General features: G+C 33.9%; 1 protein-coding gene across 1 annotated transcript in view; it reads left to right on the top strand.

The window, feature by feature from the left end:
- The window catches only part of LOC140151412 (NADPH:adrenodoxin oxidoreductase, mitochondrial-like), a 704,260-nt gene extending 679,997 nt beyond the window's left edge, over nucleotides 1-24,263 (top strand). Inside the window, exon 11 of the mRNA XM_072173745.1 lies at nucleotides 23,754-24,263. Within this exon, the coding sequence (XP_072029846.1) occupies nucleotides 23,754-23,887 (134 nt within the window). The 3' untranslated portion in view covers nucleotides 23,888-24,263. The remainder of the gene's footprint in view (nucleotides 1-23,753) is intronic.
- The last annotated feature ends 398 nt before the right edge of the window (nucleotides 24,264-24,661 follow it).

Genomic DNA, 24,661 nt, shown 5'->3' with positions numbered 1-24,661 from the left:
AAATGCAATTACCATCAAGTACACTGTTTTACCAGAAAAGATATCTTACACTTCCCACAATGCATTTCTTCTCTGTACTGATTTGCTATTCATTGCAACATGGATAGATATATTGATAAAACTACCTCAATTAACAGAGCTCATCCAGATCTTGCAATTGAGGTACTGGGTATTTCCAGTGGTGTAGCCAGCACTTTTTCAGAGGGGGGGGGGGGGCAAAGGGGGGCAAGACAAATTTTAAGGGGGCACCTTTTGGTGACAAAATCAGTTAATGTTACAAATGCGCACAAAGCGCACAACAAATTTTGCCATATTGAAGCTAAACTGATGAAAAAAATTATTGGCACTTTTTTAGGTTAAAATGGCAAAATATAATGTAAATTTGGTCAGAAACACACGGGGGTATTTCTGTTCACTATCAATCCATGTTGCACTGAATAGCAAAGCAGTACAGAGAAGAAATGCATTATGGGAAGCGTTATTTTATGAGTAATGAAAAGTATAAACATTGTATCTGCTGTGTTATTTACTTCTACATGAAACAATCCGAGTAAAATTACCCCCAATAGTGGCAACGGAAGCGTTAAAATTTAGGGGGGAAGCATGCATCAATTTTCAATTTCAGACTATTTTAGCCCAAGATGTGGTGAATTTCGGTATTTGATGGGCCAGTGCGCGCGAAGCATGGAAAATGTGGCAATATTTTGGCCCAAAACGTGTTAGTTGTTTTTCGTGCTAAAAAGGAAGATGCACAGGGCAATTATGTTAGTTAGGATTTTAGGGTACAATGTCCCTCCATGTAAAAATTTAGGGGGATGTATCCCCCGTCCCCTGTACATTTGCCGCCTATGACCCCAAGTCAGAAGACAATATCTGTCATGTTATTTATATGCAGATACTGCATCCTTACTCAGAATGGCAGAAATAACACATACTATGGTTGTAAAGCATTAATGTAATGGGTTGACATGTTATTACAGGTGGGGTATAACCAGCAAGAATACACTTATTAAAACATGATGCCTTGTGGATGTGTTTGTGTTGAAGAGCTCATGGCTATTATATATAATGTATCAATTTGCCTGCTAATGTTCCACTCTGATTTTAATTAATACTTAGCTATCCTTGATATCTCACCTACGTGAACACACCTGCCAGTTATATATATGTTAGAAATTTAAGCCCATCCTATACCTTCACCTCCTCCCCAAATATTAGCTAGTTGCTTTGCTTAAAAGTGTATTTTGTGATTTTAGCATCCTCATAGGTTCATAGGCCACTGTGTTATAATTTCATTCTGTTAAGACGTGTCAGAGTTGTTATGGTAAAAAAAAAAAAAAAAAAATCATTATCTAGATTAAAGGATTAATGAAAAGTTACACCTTGACAATTTGTATGGGTATGGAATGCAAAACATGCACTTTAAAAAATTGCTTTAGAATGTATTGTGGTTCTTGAGATATGTGTCGTTTTATGAAGATGTTTTGTTTCAACACTCTTTACACCATAACTCAAGAACCACAAAACATATCAAGAGTGTAACTGTGATATTTGAATCCCCCTTTAAAATAACCACAACATTTTCTTGCCAGACGTCAACTATTTGCAGGATACCACGATTTGACCAATTCACAACAGCTATAATTTTTTGGAAGAATTCCTTTTACAAATTAAGTGTACTGTTAACCGTCCAGCGCATCTTATTTTCCACAAGGTACTATGTACATGCTTGGCGTCGTGCGCGTATATGCAATGGTTAACGCATAAAAGGAACCTTGTGAATCAAATGAATCTGCAAGATTTATTTTGCACACAAACATTATGTAGCCAGAGATTTCCAATAGTATCTCAACAGTATTTTCTGAAAAGTAGGAGGATGAGGCAGTAGATCACAAAATGCCCTTTAATGGCACTTGTTTGTATCTTGAACCAATTGTGCAAATACTAGCTGGGCACTGAGAAATCTTTCCAGTTATAAATCACTTTCAATTTTACTGTATTTATTTTCTGCATAGTTTGTTTATTTTTCATTTTGGTATAATGATGCTCTGTGTTTAGACAAGTGCTTGAGAAATGCATAAAATTTATTTCTTGAAAATATTTTCGTCCATTCACTTCACATTACCAGGCACGTTCATATGGTGGTTATTAGCCACGAGACTAGCGTCAAATTTGCTAGCCTCAAGGTTAAACCCGGGGGTTAAACTCTTGGAACTACTCCCCATTCCTGAAAAATACAGCACTGATTCTTTTGGATTTAAAAAATATTATCAAGTTGTACCAAATGAAACATAGCTCAATCCTAATCATTCATTTATACTGAAGATAAAAGAAAAAATCACTATTTTATTAATTTCTTGAAAAAAGAGCCAAGAACATGCACATTTAAGTTTTATTGTCATCAGTTAGCACTAAATGATTTATTCGGATCGAGCTGTGTTTCATTTGGCAGAAGTTGATAATATTGTTTTAATCTCAAAAAATTAGTGCTGTATTTTTCTGGAGTGGGGGATAGTTTAGAGACTAGTGACCATCTGATCTAGAGACTCTCAAGGGTTACTTATTTATTTATGAATTTCATCCTCATCTGTTTGCATTTATTGTCCCCTCTTCAACTGCAAACCTTCTTAATAGATGTCCAGAATAGGAAGGCTTTTTATACCACTTCATAATTCAGAACTGAACAGTTGTAAATTATTTCTATTGCATTAAAAGAATATGACATGTTAGTCTATGAAAAATAAATATTGGCATTTACACAGCACCTTTCACACGTATCAAAGCACTTTGCATTTATTCGCTGTGGTTAGAATATGTCACCTGCCATACAATGCCTAAGGCATGCTCATACCTTTGGGTAGCACTCAATTGACAATATTCATAACAGCTCCCCATTTTACCCCTAGGTAGAGAGAGGCAAGTAAGGTAAAGCGCCTTGCCCAATTGCACAACACAATGGCACAGCCGGGGCTCGAACTTGCAATCCTCCAATTTCGAGGTGTAGCCTGTACTGCTGCGCGCCACCTTGCTCAGTCTATTGTCATAACATATTCAGAGGATGTGTATTATGTAAATAAGAGACAAATGTGGATATGTACTATAACAATCTCTGCAAAATTTCACACATGGAAATAAAAGTTAAATCTTTTAATTTTTGAAACCATCCGTTTATTTTGCCATATAAATTGTCAAAGGTACTTTTTATTTATGAGTTTCGTCTTCATCTGTTAAAATAAAAAGTACATTTCGGAATTGGGAATTAAACTTGGGACCTCCCATTTATTAAGTGGAAGCGGTATTGATGGTATTGAAATTCTACACATTACCTATAGGTCTTGGTTCAAATTCCTCCTGCTTCTTTTGTGATAAGCATGATGCAGAAATTATAATGAATTAAACATGACAAAGAAGCTGCTTAGTACTCAAGGTAATGGGATGTGCAATAATTAATTTGTCCTTCAAGATGGCCAAGAAATTTTTTTTTTAAATGTTTTTTTTTTCAAGATCCAAGTTATTGTGCATCCCAATACCTCAATTAATAGCTTCTTTGTCAACAACAACTGCTTACTTTTTCTGTGTGGGGATAATTACAGTATTGTGCTCTTCACTTCAATTGTTAAACTTTAATAGATGTCCATACTGTTCATATTAAAATATCAGGTCTGTTTATATGCGACTCAAAACTGTAATTCTAAATTATTTCTATATTGAATTAAAATAAAGTCTGCACAAAAAGTAACACAACTGTTATAAATATGCCTGTAATTGTTTCCACAATATTTCTACATAGAAAGAAGGATGATTTATCTATGCACATTTTGATACCTCATTTGTCAAATAGCGATCAATATTAACAACGCAGTAGGGTTTTTAAAGAAAATTAACCGAATTTAAAAGTTGCAGTCTACAGCAATCAATGGTTATTACGCAAGCATTGTGGCATGTAAAACTCATTTTCTTTGCGCTGACTTTAAATCTATACAAATAGCTGCAACTTTTAAATTCAGGCATTTTTCTTTAAATACACTGCTGTATTGTTAATATTGACATAATATTACAATGCACATGAATAAATCATCCTTGTGTTAAAATATTGCGAACACATTTATTAGTTCTAACGCTATAGGCATATTTATAAGAGCTGCGTTACTTTTTGTGCAGTCTTTACATGACAGGCCAATCTAATAGATTTCCAAGGGATGTGTTATTCTGACTAGATATTTGTTCTGTAATTGTATGAAAACTAATATTTGTTCTACAGAAATGAGTTCATTAGTTTTTGATATTGAAAAGTCAAGTGAACATAAGTGATGTCTATTTTATTTGTCATCCTTCAAGGACATGAGATAGATTGAAATGGCAGACAAGAGATCAACAAAAAGAGTCAGAATGAGAAATAAGTTGTGGAGATGGAGAGAAAGATAGACAGAGAATAAGAAAGAAGTAAAGAACGAAAGATAATATATAGATAAACTACTAATGTTATTGCAAATTGTGTGATCAATGGAAATTGGTTTTGAAATATTTTATAGATATATTTTGTATTGCTTTTGTTAATATGGAATTGTGCAATTGCTATCATAGTAAAGGGCGTTGTTATCATTAGCATTTAAAAGGTGAACTGTCCGATACTGACCAAACAAAACATTTCAGGCCTAAAATTCCACTTGATACCAAAATCTGCATTTTGATATGGGTAAAGGGGGAATGGGATTAGAGTTAGTGAATGGCATTTGCAAAAATACTTTTCATATTTTTACTTAATTGTTCAATATAAATAGTTATAATCCCAATTCTGGATTAAATATCTCATTTTTTCTTTTTACATGAATGAAAGATTAATTTATCATTGTTTTTTACTTTTTGAAACAGAGATGGTCAAGGAGGACACTGTAAGAAAGATAAAATGGTAATTCACAAAATTGAAAATAAAACTACTTTTCCACACATAAAACAAGAAGCAAAACTCTACCTTTCCACATGAGGAAAGTTGAGGTCAAAAGATGAGAAAAATAGAAATGGAATAAGGATGTGAAGAGATAGGGCCAGGAGATAAGCAGAAAAAGAAATCGAAAAAGGTTAAAGACTAACCAGTGAAGGGGCACAATAATGATGGTATGAGAGATATGGAGATAGAGGCAAGATTAAAAGCTATGATTACAGATGGAGAGAGAGAAGGAGAGAGTAGGGTAGTGATGATGATGATAAGATTGGAAGATTTGTATTGTCTTGATATGACTGGATGGCTACTGTTTGACCTGAAGCTAATTTTGGACATTGTCACTAAAGTTGTTTTTTAGTTCCAGGCAAATGTCCAGTTCAAATCCTTTTGTATTGTTATTAGTTATGTGACAAACATGTTTGGATAGTTTAAGTTGGAGTGGATGTATTTAGAGTAATGTGATAGTTTTTATCTTGTGACCAGTGGTCAGCGCACACTCTGGGGAAAGATAACAATTTATACATTCTAAGCCCCCAGAGTACTAGTTAATATCGTAATCTAGCCAATGTGACTTGTATCAGCTTAAATATTGTTCTGATGAAATCTGATAGCAATGCAATGAACAATGAACAAGGAATGAACCTAAGACTTAAAGATTTAATCCACTCAATATTTGTGGCTTAGTGACTAGCTATAGAGATCAGAAGGTTAGCTTAGTGACTAGCTATAGAGATCAGAAGGTCGCTGATTTGAATCTGGCCAAGTGCATATCTTTTTTTCTTCAATGTTTATGTGTCCATGCAACACACTGGGGAAACATCAAAACATAAGATTTATATATGAAATAGTGTTTTATTGAAATTAGATATTTTATTTTGTTTTGAAAGTCAATGACATTGCTTATCTGCTTGGTTGTAGTCACAGGAGAGAACAAAATGTGTGATTATTTTATTTACTTTAATCCTTTATCCCTATTTTAATCCCATGACCAGCGATATTGAAAGTCCTGAAACACTGCACTTCATTTTTTCTACATAACCTTCATTCACACTCCAAGTGAAATTTATTCTCTTAAAGCCACACTTTGAAAAAAGAAGTAGATGTGAAAATGGGAGTATAAATTGACTAGTAGATACCGGTTTTAGTCCTAATGTGTGACATCATGGATGGCCTAGGGGAACTAAGCCCATACGAGGGCTGGTCAGTATAAAATGAAAGTTGACCTGTGACCCCATATGGATTATTTTCATAACATTCCTATAACTAAACAATATTACACATATTGTATTGGACTCGCAACACAGTATTTCAGTGTCGCTGTCAAGCGATCATCAGGCGATCATCAGGCGATCATCAAGCGATCATCAAGCGATCAGCAGGCTGTATTAACCTATGTGTAATACTACTGCTCATTTTCGTGTATATAAATAAATTCATATATAAATGATACCATACAATTAATTCAATATATGGGGTCAAATGTTAACTTTCATTACATACTGACTGACCGTTGTATTTTAAAACTATTCATGCCTTCAAGGTGAAATAAACCTACTCATTAGTTAGCGTACTGTCTGGTCTGCTGTCTGACCAATTCCCTGGGAAATGCAAATTTCCTTATTGTGTTTTTAATCTACACATTGTAAATCAGATGAGTAATTTCATTTAGTAACATTTGCACTACTAAAGTACTAAAGTCCCTTGACACTTACAAATACTATATTCAGCACCCACCCTGGGATCAGCACCATGTGAACAGAAAATAATGCAAATATGGACTGTCAGATTTCAATCCTTTATATTTTGTAAGAAGTGTGTAGGTCTAATATGTGTGAGGTTCTAAAATTTGCAAAATTGCAAAATTTATGAATTTTTACAAAACCACACAACCTGAAAGCACAATGTAAAGATTGATTGTCTAAGTGCCGATCATGAAATAAAGCCAAAGCTATTAGATATTCATAACAATTATCTACATAATTATTTGAATTTCTGTTTAGATATAGATCTTTTAATTCTGGTTTGAAGGCATGTGTGGCATTAAAATGTATTTATACATGTAGAGATTGGTTTGAGGGTTTGAAAACTGTAAATGTTGTTAGAATAGCTATTGATATTGTTTTAATGTAAATAAGATTTATAATGAAAGAATTTCTGAGAAATGTGTAAATATCTGCAGGGAATACATCTAAATTGCCAATTATTTTTAAGGGATTAAAATAAATTGCCAATAATTTATATTGTATGATTCTAAAATGCATGAAGTGCCCGTAGCAAGTACTAAAGTCCTTGGACACAGGAAATAACTATATTCAGCAATTTGCACCAACCCAGGGATCAGCATCATGAAAACAGAAAAAGAATGCAAATTAGGACTGCCAGATTCGGATCCTTTAAGTTTTGTGAGATGTGTATACTATGTGTCAGGTTCTAAGATTGCAAAATGTATCCATTTTTACCAAACAACACAACATGAAAGCACAATGCAAAGATGAATTCCCTGAAGTGATGATTAGGCAAAGCTATTAGATATTTCAATTTCTGTCTGGAGATCTTATAATTCTGGTTTGTACACACTTAAAACTACGGGGTCATTTTTGACCCCAGCATAGTTATCAACTAAACACCATACCACAGACGGGGTCATTTTGACCCCATTGATCAGGGTCATTGCAATGACTACGTATTTGGGTCAAATAGTAACCCCATTGGGGTCAAAATATTACCACATTTCGGGGTCAAATGAAAAAAGGGTTGCCTTATTTGGGTTATTCAATATTGACCCCATTGGCTGTGGTCATTTCAATGACCACGTATTTTGGTCAAAATGTAACCCCATTGAGGTCAAAATATAACAACATTTCGGGGTCAAATGAAATGACCCATTTGAAAGGGTTGTTTATAATAGGGTTACTCAATAACCACATTTAGGGGTTGTTTGGATTTTTTTAGTATGATGCGATGGATGGTATTGATATTGCTGGTCCCACCAGGACATAAGTGTGTCTCTGCACACTAGCATTACATAAGCAGCAAATTTATACATAATGCATCTGTGTATCACACTGACACGCCTCATGACAGTTCACGCATTATATTAAGCTTACATGATATCATTGATATGTAAGCTTATAACAACTGCAGCCAAGACATCCGGCCACGACAGCATGAAATTGTCCGAATCTGCGTTCATAGACATGGGTCTATGCATCCTTGCAGTCCCACTTTCCCAAGTAACTTTTCATATTCCATCATGCAGACACACGACAATCCGCTCAGGCTGCACAATCAGAACAAATATGGCGCTGATGTGACGCGGGAAGCCGATGCACACCGTACGTGCAAATAGTTCTGAAATGCAAGTCATTATAAAGTTGTAAAATTGGGCAACGTCGGTCAAAAAATTAGCTATATTTAATAATCAAAAAACATTAATTGCAGCTCATGTTTAAACTCATTTATGAATTGAGATTTTCAAAGCTGAACATTGAAACTGATATCAATGCACGACAGTATCGGCAAAATGACCCCGAAGTTTTTGACCACGTTCGTCTTGGTTAAAATGACCTCGTGAATGTGGTCAAATTAAAACAGTACAACCCCCTTACGGGGTCAAAACAACCCCAAACGTGGTCAATTCAAAATGACCACGGAAAATATAACCCCGTAGTTTTTAGTGTGTAGGCATGTGTGACATAAACATGTATTTTGTCTACATTGAGATTGGTTTGAGGGTTTGAAACTCTAATGTCATCAGAAAAGCTATTGTTCACTGAATATTTATTGTGTTGTTATACACAGGGGCAATAAATATAGTTTCTATTGATGATGATGTGAGAAAACCCAGTTTATATTGTTGTGATGTAAATGATAAATATGATATATAATGATAGAGTGTCTGAACAGTTTGTATATATGTAAAAGAACTATATTAATCTAAATTACCAATTATTTTTAAAGGGACTATATTAAACTAAATTGCCAATAAATTTCTATTGCATGATTCTAAAACTCATGAAATTCTCCTACTTCAGACATTTTTGTATGACTTCAATTATGTGGTAAAATTGTCAGCATAATGCATATATTTTACAGGTAATAAAATGGTACAAAAACATGAAAAATAATTTTGTATCTCCAGAAGACTCACACCACACACATGTAATTGTATGAAAACTAATATTTGTTCTACAGAAATGAGTTCATTAGTTTTGATATTGAAAAGTCAAGTGAACATAAGGGAACAACCCAAAAGTTCGATGAAGCCCTATAAACGAAAGTCCTTTCGTTAGTGGGGAGAGGGGTCAGAAAGTCCGATTACGTTTGTAAAAAGTAGTTAAAACATCGGTCAAAGTTGATCTTTTTTAAGGATTTAATATATCATTTTCAAATTTTAGCATTTTCTGAAGTACGATATTGACATTTGACACTTGAGTGGTTTCTTCAAAATGATTTCAAATCAACATGGAGTGCAGAACGCGCAGCCTGCAACGTCATATAAGGTCATTTTTAAAGCAGATGTCCAAGCATACCGTACACAAAATGTTTTTAAAACGATTTAAACATGTTACACAGTGTCATCGCCCGATATCTTATCTTCGTGGCAGAAATCGCCATGGTAGAATGAATCCACCGCATGGCCATTTTGTTCCGACCTGTTTAATAGTTTTGAGATGCACAATGGGCGAGGAACATCCGACTAAGGCTACTGACAATAGCCCGGTGACTGACCTCTCTGTGTGGGAGTGAGCATGCTATCGCCATGGGGTCATCTGCTTTTAGACTGCCTCCACGAGTGACCTACGCTGCGCTATAGTTCGGGACATATAAAATCAGAATTTTTGTCAGTTTTTGAGCTCGATACGCACGGTTCTTTCGCAATACGCAAGCTAACGACTATCATACCCTTTCAATACATATATTCAAGTGCAAGGAAAAAAATATGGCTTCTTTAGAATAAAAAAATTACGGGAGGTATTCATAATTTTCAAACCCGGTATCCAAAGATTTATCGTCTGAATATCAAATCGTGCATAGCACATTCACGTGTATCGATCCCGGTATTGATTTTAGTGTCTCTGCTGTACCAAGTAATTATTAACCAGGGGATGTCGGCGTGTGTTATATTTTTTGGGTTTTGGTAAAAACGTTTTAATAACATTAAAATGTCTGGTTATATCAGGGAACTTCGATATCTGGGAATTGCGACTGAAAAAGGTCACGATTCACACAAGTATATCATCGCTATACGAACTGAATTGACATAGGTCAGTTTATTTCCCGGCATTTGCTCACATTTAATCAATATGATAAAATATTTTTAATATATTTTATGGTAAGAACATTCATAGTAAATCAGTTATACCAAGTAACTGATCCTTTAGTTAGTCCTAACTGGCAATGAAAGTAAAATTTTAATATTGTCAATTTTTGGAAATAAGGTCCAAAAACGACAATTTTAGGGCGTTTTTCGACCTTTTTCATATTCTGTGACAATCAAGCCCAAAAGACTTGAACAAAGACTAATTTCAAGTTATGCATTCTAATTTTTGGAAAACACATTTTCTAATCTTTTTCATAACCAATTAGCAAAAATAACATAATATTAAAATTATGAGCTAACTCTTACCCTATACTCAATATTTTGAATGCTTAGACTTTTGCCAAATCTTACAATTTTGTGACTACAATTGTAAGAAAACCATTTTCCCTCGAATTGGAAAAATATTAAAATTTGACATTTATTGCCAGTTAGGACTAACTAAAGGATTAGGATTTAGCTATGTTTCATTTGGCAAAACAGGATATTTTTTTAATCCAAAAAAATTAGCGTTGTATTTTTCTGGAGTGGGGAATAGGTCCTGACATTTAACCTGACTCGAGCAGTCTTATCCCCTGGTTACCCGGATATAAAGGTCATGAACACGTTTTAAAACGTCTATGAAAACACACCACAAAACTATTTCTAACATGTTTCCAAAATGTTATTGTAAAACATTTTTTAATACCACTATGTTAGAATATTTGCAGGAGATTATCAAAAAAATGTTTTTAAATGTTTAAGGGAACTGGAATGAGCGTTTTGAGCGTTTCGACAGCATTTTTTGTGGGACATGAGAGCACATCAGACCTATCGAATTGCATTCTTAATACGAAGAATGTCTTTCTGATATCAAATAATTTTCATTTTATGAAATTCACGATATAATATAAATTTTATGACAAATAATTAAAATTTGATATTTTTCACATTTTGAAGATATAACAGTCCTCAAGTAAATTTTATAAATTTAATGATATAGTCTTAAAGTGTATGTAGCTGGGAGGAAAAGCCGGACGATCAATTGAAAATTTTGACCTTTCATATTGAAGATATGGATTTTTTCCCCAAAAAGACCTAATTTGTTTTGGCATTTTGGGAAAAAAATCCATATCTTCAATACGAAAGGTCAAAATTTTAAATTGATCGTCGACATCCCACCTACATACACTTTAGGTAGAAATCATCAGATTTATAAAGTTTACTTGAAGTACTGTTAAATATCAAAAATATCAATTTTATTTGCCATAAAATGTATTACATTGCAAATTTCAAAAAATCAAAATTATTTGATATCAGAAGGCCATTCTTCGTATTCAGAATGCAATTCGATATGTATGATGTGCTCTAATGTCCCACAATAAATACTGTCCAAACGTTCATACCCCTTCCTTTAATATGAAAACGTTTTTTACCCTTTATATACCCTTTAAATAACCCGACATTTAAACGTTTTCTGGCAACCTTTTCTAACCTGTGGTGAATTATGTCGAAAATGTTTTGTGTTTGATACCACATTCCTTTTTATTTGAAAATCTAGCAGGTCCTTTTTTTCTGTGCCAAAGATAATGAAGGAAAATATTTTAAAATAGAATGCAATATTCGTTTCTTCCATAAACGTGATCAATATCATAGCATTGCCACACCCCTCCCCAACCCCATGCACTATAGTCACGGCCCTATGTATCCTCTATGAATACGGGTTAGAATTTTCGATATTTGTCACTTATGTTAGAGGGGAGGGGGTTAGCCTTCTAACGAAAGGACTTTAGTTTATAGGGCTTCATCGAACTTTTGGGTTGTTCCCTAAGTGATGTCTATTTTATTTGTCATCCTTCAAGGACATGAGATAGATTGAAATGGCAGACAAGAGATCAACAAAAAGAGTCAGAATGAGAAATACGTTGTGGAGATTAGAGAAAGATAGACAGGGAATAAGGAAGAAGTAAAGAAAGAAAGATAATATATAGATAAACTACTAATGTTATTGCAAATTGTGTGATCAATGGAAATTGGTTTTGGAAATATTTTATCGATATATTTTGTGTTGCTTTTGTTAATGTGGAATTGTGCCATTGCTATCATAGTAAAGGGTATTGTTATCATTAGCATTTAAAAGGTGATCTGTCCGATACTGCCCAAACAAAACATTTCAGGCCTAAAATTCCACTTGATACCAAAAACTGCATTTTGATGTGGATTTATGTCTTGAGAATGATAACAGAGAGAGCGGTAGAGATGCTGAAGGATGTTTTCATGTGTTTCATTGACTACTCAAAAGCCTTTGACAAGGTGAGACATGATCAGCTTTTTGAAGATCTTGGTAAGCTAGACCTGCATGGACAGGATCTTCGACTGTTGCAGAACCTTTATTGGAACCAAACAGCGTGCATAAGGGTGGATGGAGATTGTAGTGAATATACAAGCATTAAGAGAGGAGTCAGACAGGGATGTGTGATGTCACCAGATCTCTTTAATTATTACAGTGAGCTGATCCTAAGGGAGCTAGAAAAGGAAAATGGTCTCGGTATAGGTGGACATAACATCACGAACATAAGATATGCAGATGACACTGTCCTATTAGCTGAGTCTGAGGAGGATCTGCAAAGGCTTCTTGATGTGGTGGTTCAGGAAAGTGAGAGGAAAGGTTTATCGTTAAATTGCAAGAAGACAGAATGTATGGTGGTATCAAAGACTGAAAGCCCAACATGCATATTGAAGGTGAAAGATCAAAGAATTAAGCAAGTTTCCTCCTTCAAATACCTTGGCAGTCTAATCACAGAAGATGCTAGATGTATTAAGGAGGTTAAGAGAAGGATTGCACTGGCTAAGTCTGCGTTCTCAAAATTAGACAAGATCCTAAAAAACAGTGCCCTCAGTATAGAGACCAGAATTGGGGTACTCAACTGCTATGTCATCCCTGTATTAATGTATGGAAGTGAAGCATGGTCAATAACAACAGACATTAAAAGAAGATTGGAGAGCTGCGAGATGTGGTTCCTTAGAAGAATGATGAAGATCCAGTGGACTGATAAAGTGTCTAATGACGATGTCCTAAGTAGAGCAAATGTGAACAGGAAGCTGTTACTTGAAATCAGAGTTAAGCAGCTGAAATTCCTTGGTCATATCCTCAGAAAGGATGGTTTCGAGAACCTAGTATTGACAGGAAGAATAGAAGGAACAAGGAGCAGAGGCAGGAAGAGAGTGATGTGGTTATCAAATCTGAAAGACTGGCTAAAAGAAAGGAGAGCTGAACATAAAGCGACAGAGCTTCTGGAGATGGCTTATAACAGAGAATTGTGGCATGACATGATCGCCAACGTCTTAGGATATGGCACCTAGAGAGAGAGAGAGAGAGAAAGGGGGGATGGGATTAGAGTTAGTGAATGGCATTTGCGAAAACACTTTTCATATTTTTACTTAATTGTTCAATATAAATAGTTATAATCCCAATTCTGGATTAAATATCTCATTTTTCTTTTTACATGAATGAAAGATTAATTTATCATTGTTTTTACCTTTTGAAACAGAGATGGTCAAGGAGGACACCGTAAGAAAGATAAAATGGTAATTCACAAAATTGAAAATAAAACTACTTTTCCACACATAAAACAAGAAGCAAAACTCTACCTTTCCACATGAGGAAAGTTGAGGTCAAAAGATGAGAAAAATAGAAATGGAATAGGGATGTGAAGAGATAGGGCCAGGAGATAAGCAGAAAAAGAAATCGAAAAAGGTTAACGACTAACCAGTGAAGGGGCACAATAATGGTGGTATGAGAGATATGGAGATAGAGACCGATTGAAAGCTGTGATTAGTGATTGAGAGAGAGAAGCTGAGAGCGTAGGGTAGTGATGATGATGATAAGATTGCAAGTTGTTTTTTAGTTCCAGGCAAATGTCCAGTTCAAATCCTTTTATATTGTTATTAGTTATGTGACAAACATGTTTGGATAGTTTAAGTTTGAGTGGATGTATTTAGAGTAATGTACTAGTTTTTATCTTGTGACCAGTGGTCAGCGCACACTCTGGGGAAAGATAACAATTTATACATTCTAAGCACCCAGAGTACTAGCCAATGTGACTTGTGTCAGCTTAAATATTGTTCTGATGAAATCTGATAGCAATGCAATGAACAAGGAACGAACCTAAGACTTAAAGATTTAATCCACTCAATATTTGTGGCTTAGTGACTAGCTTTAGAGATCAGAAGGTCGCTGATTTGAATCTGGCCAAGTGCACATCTTTTTTTTTCAAAGTTTATGTGTCCATGCAACACACTGGGGAAACATCAAAACATAAGATTTATAATGAAATAGTGTTTTATTGAAATTAGATATTTTATTTTGTTTTGAAAGTCAATGACATTGCTTATCTACTTGTGGTTAGTAGTCACATGAGAGAACAAAATGTGTGATTATTTTATTTACTTCTTCTTTAATCCTTTATCCCTATTGTAATCCTATGACCAGCGATATTGAAAGTCCTGAAACACTGCACTTCATTTGTTGTACATACCTTCATTCACATTCCAAGTGAAATTTATTCTCTTAAAGCCATGCTTTGGAAAAAAAACAGATGTGAGAATGGGAGTATAAATTGACTGGTAGATACCGGTTGTAGTCCTAATGCATGACATCATGGATGGCCTGGGGGAACTAAGCCCATACTACTGCTCTTTTTCGAAAACGGGCACTCTTTTGCAGCAGTTTGTGATAAGTACATTTTTGTGTATATAAATAAACAATACATATATAAATGATACCATACAATTAATTCAATATATGGGGTCAAATGTCAACTTTCATTACATACTGACTGACCGTTGTATTTTAAAACTATTCATGCCTTCAAGGTGAAATAAATCTACTCAATAGTTACTGTCTGGTCTGCTGTCTGACCAATTCCCTGGGAAATGCAAATTTCCTTATTGTGCCTTTAATCTACAGATTGTAAATCAGATGAGTAATTTCATTTAGTAACATTTGCACTACTAAAGTACTAAAGTCCCTTGACACTTACAAATACTATATTCAGCAACCACCCAGGGATCAGCACCATGTGAACAGAAAATAATGCAAATATGGACTGTCAGATTCTAATCCTTTATATTTTGTAAGAAGTGTGTAATATGTGTGAGGTTCTAAAATTGCTTAAAATTTGCAATTATTGCAAAATGTATGGATTTTTACAAAACCACACAACCTGAAAGCACAATGTAAAGATTGAATGTCTAAGTGCCGATCAAAGTCAAAGTTATTAGATATTCATAACGATTATCTACATAATTATTTCAATTTCTGTTTAGATATAGATCTTTTAATTCTGGTTTGCAGGCATGTATGATATTAAAATGTATTTATACATGTAGAGATAGGTTTGAGAGTTTGAAAACTGTAAATGTTATTAGAATAGCTATTGTTCATTGAATATTTAATATTTATTGTTATAAAATATAACTTCTATTCATGATTATGCAAGAAAACTCAGTTGATATTGTTTTAATGTAAATGATAAATAAGATTTATAAGAATTTCTGAGAAATGTGTAAATATCTGCAGGGAATACATCTAAATTGCCAATTATTTTTAAGGGATTAAAATAAATTGCCAATAATTTATATTGTATGATTCTAAAATGCATGAAGTGCCCGTAGCAAGTACTAAAGTCCTTGGACACAGGAAATAACTATAATCAGCAATTTGCACCAACCCAGGGATCGGCATCATGAAAACAGAAAAAAAAAATAGGACTGCCAGATTCTGATCCTTTAAGTTTTGTGAGTTGTGTATACTATGTGTCAGGTTCTAAGATTGCAAAATGTATCAATGTTTACCAAACAACACAACATGAAAGCACAATGCAAAGATGAATTCCCTGGAGTGCTGATTAGGCAAAGCTATTAGATATTTCAATTTCTGTCTGGAGATCTTATAATTCTGGTTTGTAGGCAAGTGTGACATAAACATGTATTTTGTCCACATTGAGATTGGTTTGAGAGTTTGAAAACTCTAAATGTTGTTAGAATAGCTATTGTTCACTAAATATTTATTGTTATAAAATGTAACTTCTATTCATGATTATGCAAGAAAAGTCAGTTGACATTGTTTTAATGTAAATTATATTGTATGATTCTAAAACTCATAAAGTGCCATGTCAAGTCCATATATACAGGAATATGCACCAACCCAGGGATCAGCAGCATCATGAAAACAGAAAACAAATGCAAATTAGGACTGCCAGATTCTGATTCTTTAAGTTTTGTGAGGTGTGTATACTATGTGTCAGGTTCTAAGATTGCAAAATGTATCAATTTTTACCAAACAACACAACATGAAAGCACATTGCAAAGATGAATTCCCTGAAGTGCTGATTAGGCAAAGCTATTAGATATTTCAATTTCTGTCTGGAGATCTTATAATTCTGGTTTGTAGACATGTGTGACATAAACATGTATTTTGTCCATATTGTGATTGGTTTGAGGGTTTGAACACTCTAATGTCATCAGAAAAGCTATTGTTCACTGAATATTTATTGTGTTGTTATACACAAGGGCAAGCAATAAATATAGTTTCCATTTAGGATGATCCAAAAAAAACCAGTTTATATTGTTGTGCTGTAAATGATAAATATGATATATAATGATAGAGTGTCTGAACAGTTTGTAAATATGTAAAAAAAACTATATTAATCTAAATTACCAATTATTTTTGAAGGGACTATATTAAACTAAATTGCCAATAAATTTCTATTGCATGATTCTAAAACTCATGAAATTCTCCTACTTCAGAAATTTTTGTATGACTTCAATTATGTGGTGAAATTTTTAGCATAATGCATATATTTTATTTTACAGGTAATAAAATGGCACAAAAACATGAAAAGTAATATTGTATCTCCAGAAGACTCACACCACACACATGTAGTGCATGATGGGTAAAATCTCTAGAAATATGGATTTTCCAGAAAAGGATATCATACCAAACTGATTAATATGTGCCAAAATGTTGTTGATTGAATCAGAGCCCAATGATGGGTATGCTACCGGTATACCATATTGTTATAGAATAAGCAATAGGAATTTTTGTTTTTACTATCCTATACCGTGTGATAGACGACAGGCAGGTCCAATATTTTGAGTAGTGGATGCTGGCGCACTACGATAAAAATATTGGACCTGCCTGTCATCTATCATAAGTAGAGGATAGTAAAAACAAAAATTCTTATCGTTTATTCTCATTCTTAGTCAATTAAATATTATTTAAATAACTGTAAACTTTTTTTTGTAAGCAAAAACTAAGTTACCATCATAAAAACTCCCCTTATTATAAAATGAACGAAATTTGTTTACAACTTCACGTATTCTCTTCCGCGTACTGCTAGAGCGTGTGTGTATTCCGCACTAGTCTACGCATACAACACGATTCATACACGCACCTCTATAAGCGTGTTACGCTTTATCAACACTCATGATGACGTGGGGTCGTCTATGGCCTGATAGATGGCACCTGAAATCATGTGATTGTCCAATCAGATTATGTGTCTACGAACTAGACCACTCCCACTGACTAAGAATTCCTAATTAATGACCCTGTCCTAATAAATGCCGCTCATATTATTTTCAATGACAAACTGACCAAAATGCAGAAATTTCCATGCCATATCATGTGAGTATTACCTAGCATTTGCTCGTTGTTGTGATTGCTAAATTGTATAACCAAAACCTTTTAAAACTTAAACTTCCATCCATTGCATAATTTGCCAAATTGTGGTTGAATTTCACTAAGTAAATCACATTCTTGCATAAAAATGCCTCAGGTAAATCGCAGTGGAGGACAAATCTAAAATAATATTTGAAAACTGGCTGACCTTTCTCTCACCAGTAGCACTGGATCACAAGCCAGCACACTATTTAAATTGAGAATTTCTTTCTGTAATATTCACAACATACATAGGTAAAATAATATTGCTGGCCTTGACTTAATGTGAAATATAATTTTTAAAAATGAAAAAGTGTGTCACTATAATATCAAGATAACTCAAGAAAGTGGGGGTAAATATTTGATGGTATTGTCCTTGACTGAGTGGTTAAGGTGATACTTATTCTTCTTAAACACTAGAGAATGTTCCTGCAATCTTATTGGTTCTTACCCATGTGATATGACACGATATCACACGGGTCAGCGCCAGCGTGCATAGACGCGATACGATCTGCATACTCGCTATTTGAACCAATCAGAGCGCATAGCAACAACGGGACTGATCGATTTTAAGCCTTAGGTAATTCTTTGCAAAATGTAGGAATTAATTTGATTAAAATTTGTAATACTTATGATATTTTTATTTGAATTGAAGTGTTTAAGAATGAGAATAAAGGTATTGTTTTTAGTCAGCTGTCGTGCATCTATCGTCTCATATAACACGGGCGACATCATTATTTTTGGTGTAAAACAACTCGGCTTTGCCTCGTTGTTTTACTTAAAATAATGATTTTATGAGACAATAGATGCACTCCAGGGGCTAAAAACAATACCTTTATTCTCTAATTAACAACCTATTAAGTGCACAAGAGGAATTCAAATATTTTATTTCCAGTTTTACATATCTTAAGGTTCTTGTATGCAGTGGGGGAAAAGTGATGATATTACATTTTTACACAAATTAACAGATATTTCAAGATATTGATCAGTACTTGCATTATTTAAATTAGTTAGTCTTTTCATATCATAGTGGCTGCACCAGACATTCTTTCTATGTTCCATTTGATGGGGAAGGGCAAAGTGAATTTCAAGGTCAAAAATCATGAAATGACCACAAAAATTATGAAGTTCAGATTTTTCCAATTTTTATTGGGGGCATCCTGTGGGCAAGTCTCAGACTGGGAGAATTACCCCCCCCCCCCTGGTGCTACCACTGGCCTTTTCACTCTTCTAATTTGAATTTTGAAAAAATAAATTCTTAAAACTGAGCACTGGTTAGTGCCACCTTAAAGAGAAAAAACATTGCAATTGAGGAAGGAAGGATAGGAAGTCATGAGCAAACAGAAGACAGGGGTGAATTGCCTTCTGCTATACCTAACTTTATACTCTCCTGATTTAAAACTGACAGTTGGATCTCAACTCTATCACATTCAGACTTATCTATAATATGAAATCACACATTGAAATCACTACATTTTGCTAAAAGCCTCAACTGAAACTGCCATCAAATTGAGTGATTTGTTCTTAAAATATGAATATTTGTAATGTTACCGAAGGATCAGGGTAGTTAATTACATCATTGCATATTAGGCTTGAATCTTTAGCTTTACAACATTTTCTCATGCTTTCAGCTTTACCATCACGCTTTTGAACAAAATCTCAAGGTTTATAAAATATCAGGCAAAAATAGCACAGTCACTGTGCAATTACTATTTTCCATCAGACCTCAGCTGTGTATTTTATTGTGGATTCTTTGCAGAATTTTTAGTGATAAAACTTTTTTTATCTTTTCATTTTTTAAAGGTCCTTGATCAGATCAACAGCCTCATCTCCTGTTCTTCGTCATCAAAACAGAGATTTTGGTATCGGAAGAAAACTCATATTTTTCCCATTAACCAAGTCAAATTGAACGCTCGATATATGTTTAGTTTAGATGGTGTGAACAAAAGCATAGTGATTTGTGGTAACCACATTGGAAGTGTATGTACTATCCTATGGGGCATTGTTGTACACGTTTTTGCTTCTCATATCAAAACCAGTGGATCAATATTTTGGAAACATTATTGTTACGCCTCAATGTAAGTTAGAATACAGAACATAAAAAATTGGAACACATCCCTTTAAGCACTGAAAATTTATACTCTTGATAATTGTCAGAACAAATCAATAAATTATCAAGCTGTACAATACTAAAAAACATATTACTCTGATGAATAAGAAAAAAGAAATTGCAATTCTTTTTTGGTTGATTTTGAAATCATGTTGCCCATAACAACTCATTGATTTTCCTTGAGAGTCCATCCATAACACAAAAAAGAACACAGTTAAAAACACACAGAAATGGGATGACACTGAGTGAAAAGTTAATTCAGGTCTCAGTAAAGCTTTTGTGACCACAAATGAGAAATAGGAAGTTTTACGTAAAACAGACAGTTCCAGGTTCCTCTTGTATCATTAAATTGATCACCAATGTGTTTGTTTATTCTGGTTCATGATGCATACTGCGCATAGTTTGAGTACATCTTTTGGTACCACTTCAGCTCTATAGTGGGGTTTTGCGCTTAACCGTCTCTCTCCATGCGGGTATCAACTGGAGACAACAAGTTTAAAAACAATTTACAACAGAATGGTACATTTTCATGACCATTTGGAATCAGCATGACAAATGCATTACAATGAGTACAAACAAGCCTAGTATTGGTTCAGTGGTTCTTGTGTCAGCTCTTGAAATTTTGAGAAGATATCTCTATGTTGAAGCCTATGGCTAGAATGCAAAGCATTAACTTTTAGATCAACTTTATTATGCAAAGACTTGACCAACTGCTATGGATCACAACCCAGCAAACACAAAATATGTTGCCAACCAATTTTAAATGTCAGGTTATATAAAGGGTATAAAAAGGGTATGAAACATTTTAATAACATTTTTGAAAACTTGCCATAAACATTGTAACATAATGTTATTTTCGTGTTGACCAAATATTTTACAAAAATGTTTGCCAACAAACATTTCACAATAACATTTTAGCTACATTTTCAAAAATTCAGTTGTAAGGGTTTTCATATAATATGTTTTAACAACATTTTCATGTGACCTTTGTATAACCTGACATTTAAATGTTACCAAATATTTTGACCCAAATGAAAATGTGTTTATATCTTGTTTATAACATGCCCAGAATTTAAACAAATGCCGAGTATTATACATTACAACCCCACACCTCCACACACACCTATATAACACCACGTAGTTCAGTCACTGAGCACTCTGATATGCTGATTGCCCCCTCAGCAAAATATGATACATGTAAGTCCATTTTCTAGATTTTATAGGCAAATAAATGTAATTTGGTAAATATAAAGACCATAATAAGAAAATATGTGTTGTTTTTGATCATAGCTTCAAATATACATTGGATTTTTTAAAGCAGTGTGTCAATTAAAAGCTAGCATTATATGGCAGATGCCCGGGGCAGACATTGGTGGCCTTAAAGCAAAATGTTTGAATGGTATGTAAGGGCTTTTGCATCTAATCTCTTCATTGTGCTACAATGATGCATTCACAACTCTTTTAAAATTAAAATTACTTAGACAAGTGCTAATTTGAGCCCTGCTTCATATAAGTTGTTAGTATAAATACAACAGTATGCAAACGTTTAATTTCTTGCAATTGATATGCAAAAGTTGTATTACTATAATAATTGACAGGAGAGGGATGTTTTTATGTCAGTGAGTATTCCATAAGTGGTAAGGAAGGCAAAATCCAATGCCATGTCTGACTTGAAATCAATATTGTTATAACATTCATTTGTATCTGGTCATTGACACGCTAGCTTTAACGAGGAGATTAAGCTGTATGATTTATCCTGCCATTGTACTGTAGAGTTAGATCAGTAGAATTCACAGTGATGCTTTATGCTGCTTGATTGGAAAAAATTGTGTTTTTTTCTTTCAATATCATTGATTCAAGTGTATTCAACCTTTTATAGAGACAAGCAAATGTGTGTTTATGTCTTATGTCCTTTTTCTGCATTTAACATACTTTTTACAACAACAAAAACCTTGATGATTGTTAGCTTTGATTTGCCATGTTATTTTAGAAACAATTAGATTGTGTATTGATGTTTTAAGTTGCTAAATTGCATGTTTTTTCTTCTTTCAAATATAAAAAGTATAAAATAATGTGTACTGATTTAGTTGGTCTTCTTTATTCTTAAATAAAATAGGTAAAGTTTTGCCCTGATAGAACAGTTAGCATGCTTGTAGCATTGCGACAAATCACACTGGCATTCAAGACTATCCAGAAGATTGCATGCACTGATACACATGCCTTATACACTGTGTACACAATTATTATGCTACAAGAAACCCACTTGTATGTTCCAACAGAGCCAAGAATTACTTCCCCATTACACCTACCTGGGTTGGGGGAGGCAAGTGAGATTCAAACCCACACATTGAGCTACCCTGTGATTATGACTCAAAGCCTTTACCACTCCACCCTGCCCATGATGCTTGGTCACAACACAACAAAATCCTGTATAATTTTTTCAAATTTGATCTAGTTTCATAGAAACTAGAAGAATGCGCATTGATGCATTGTGTGGTTAGATTGGTCTTTTCTTCATTTTGAACTTAAAAAATCCTTGACGATTTTGAACATTTGCTCTACCTTTGAAGAGACTAGAAGAATGTACTTTGATGCTTTGTGTGGCTTGATTTGTCCTTTTTCTTCTTAAATCTTGCTTTTTTATCATAAAATTCTCTTTTCACAATTTCAGAAGAGGTACTTCTACACACCCTCACACATCATTCATAAGTATTTGCATGTTAAACTGATTCCATGACAGCAATATAATGAATGCTTCAATTTACACTTTACAAGTGCCATTCTTTGCATTGCAATTGATGTGAAAATCATGATATATAATGCTGGAGGCTTTGCTTTCCTAAACTGTTTGTTGGAAATGCATGAATGAAATGATAGGAGCTCATGTGGTATGGTAATGAGTATGGGGGTGTGTAACTGTGTATGCATCAAATTACAAACAAACATATTTTACGGTATCCATGAGATTCATCCTAAATACCAAGATTATTTCAAGAGCACCTGAGCCTGATACTAAATATTATAATGTCAGATCATTCAAATGTAATACCCAAATTTATCTTGCTGGGCCATTGTCAAATGCCAAATTATAACATATTCAAAACAATTGCTTAAATAAATACAGATGCAGCTTGAAATGCTATGCTACTAGTTGTAAACTGTGCAGCCAACTGTTTAATTAAGCAGATGTGAATACATGTTATACAATATTACAGTCCAGCCTTCCTTGTTTGCCGGACTTCTTTAACTCCAATCTCTCTATTTATGCTCGGATACCATGCTCTGAAGCATTTAGAAGGACATTATGCTGACTACAACACTAATACCATCTTTCAGTGTTGTGATCTTGTGTTGTTCCTATCTGAGAACCTACCTTGGCCATTCCTTCAAAATTACACATAATACACCTATATCTGAAAGAAGTACTTAAGAATCACTGAAAAATGTGACTGTCCACCACGAAATGCTCGTAAAGTCAGCCCCTGATCAATTTTGTTTTATTTTGTGTTTTGAAAATATATATCATCAGCTTCAAAATGATATATCATTGGACTTCAAACGATATCCAGTCATCGTGAAATTTTGGCCATTTGTGTATTCAACCTTCTGCTTATATTATACATATTCCCATAAGACCCTCCTATTAAAACATCTGTACATGTGTTTGTTTTAATTATTGCAGATGTTCAACCTGTGCTGTATGAAGACTGGAAAAGAATAGATGCAGAAGAAACAAGGAGAGGTGAAGAGGTTGGCAAACCCAGAGAAAAGCTCACCAGTCTAGAAGAAATGCTACACTATGCCTTCAAACATTGATTACACCAAACTGGTATTTCCATTTTATATGTTAGGTTAATAAACAAAAATTAGGAGAAAATATAATCAGGAGAAAATATTATAAGGCAACCATTTCTTGTATAAACTAGTATTATATATTATAAGCATAATAATTAATATTTGCATAGTATTACTGTTTTTCATTTAAATATAAACAACAGTACAATGCAAATATTCAGGATACAAAAGAGCTATCGGTACCTAGTGCTATAGGAGCAAATTAGATGTTGAACGTAACACTGGAGCAATCTACATGAAAGACCAGATTCACATTAATGTGGTACATCTGTGGTTGGCATTAAGTCTAAACAAGCATTCTGTGATATTGCATATAAAGAAAATAAAGAAGTATGGTCTTAAACACAAGAGGTTTGAAAATGGCATATATTGGTTTAATGTTGTAACACTCACATTGTCACATTGTCATGGTATAAGATGGAATAATAAAATCAAGATGAAAAACAACAAACATATTGTGATTTATCCAATTAGGTGTGAAAAAAATTATTATTTTTCATTCTTTCAATAAGAATATTATTCTGGTCATGTCTAGACAATGCCAAGAAGTATGTGAGAAATGAATAGGAAAAACACTGGAATATTGGTAATATTTGAAATATGAAACAATAACAACAGTTATCATAAAACCTGTTGTGAAGTATTTGTCCATGTCACAGCTATTTATAAATGGGCCTCCACCAATATACTTCTATGCTTGCTATATATAAACACAACACAGAAAGAAAGTCCTCA

This window comes from Amphiura filiformis, chromosome 4, assembly GCF_039555335.1.
Source record: "Amphiura filiformis chromosome 4, Afil_fr2py, whole genome shotgun sequence".
Classification (NCBI taxonomy): domain Eukaryota; kingdom Metazoa; phylum Echinodermata; class Ophiuroidea; order Amphilepidida; family Amphiuridae; genus Amphiura; species Amphiura filiformis.
Note: the sequence above shows the minus strand (reverse complement) of the source record. Positions and strands in the feature narration are given on the sequence as shown.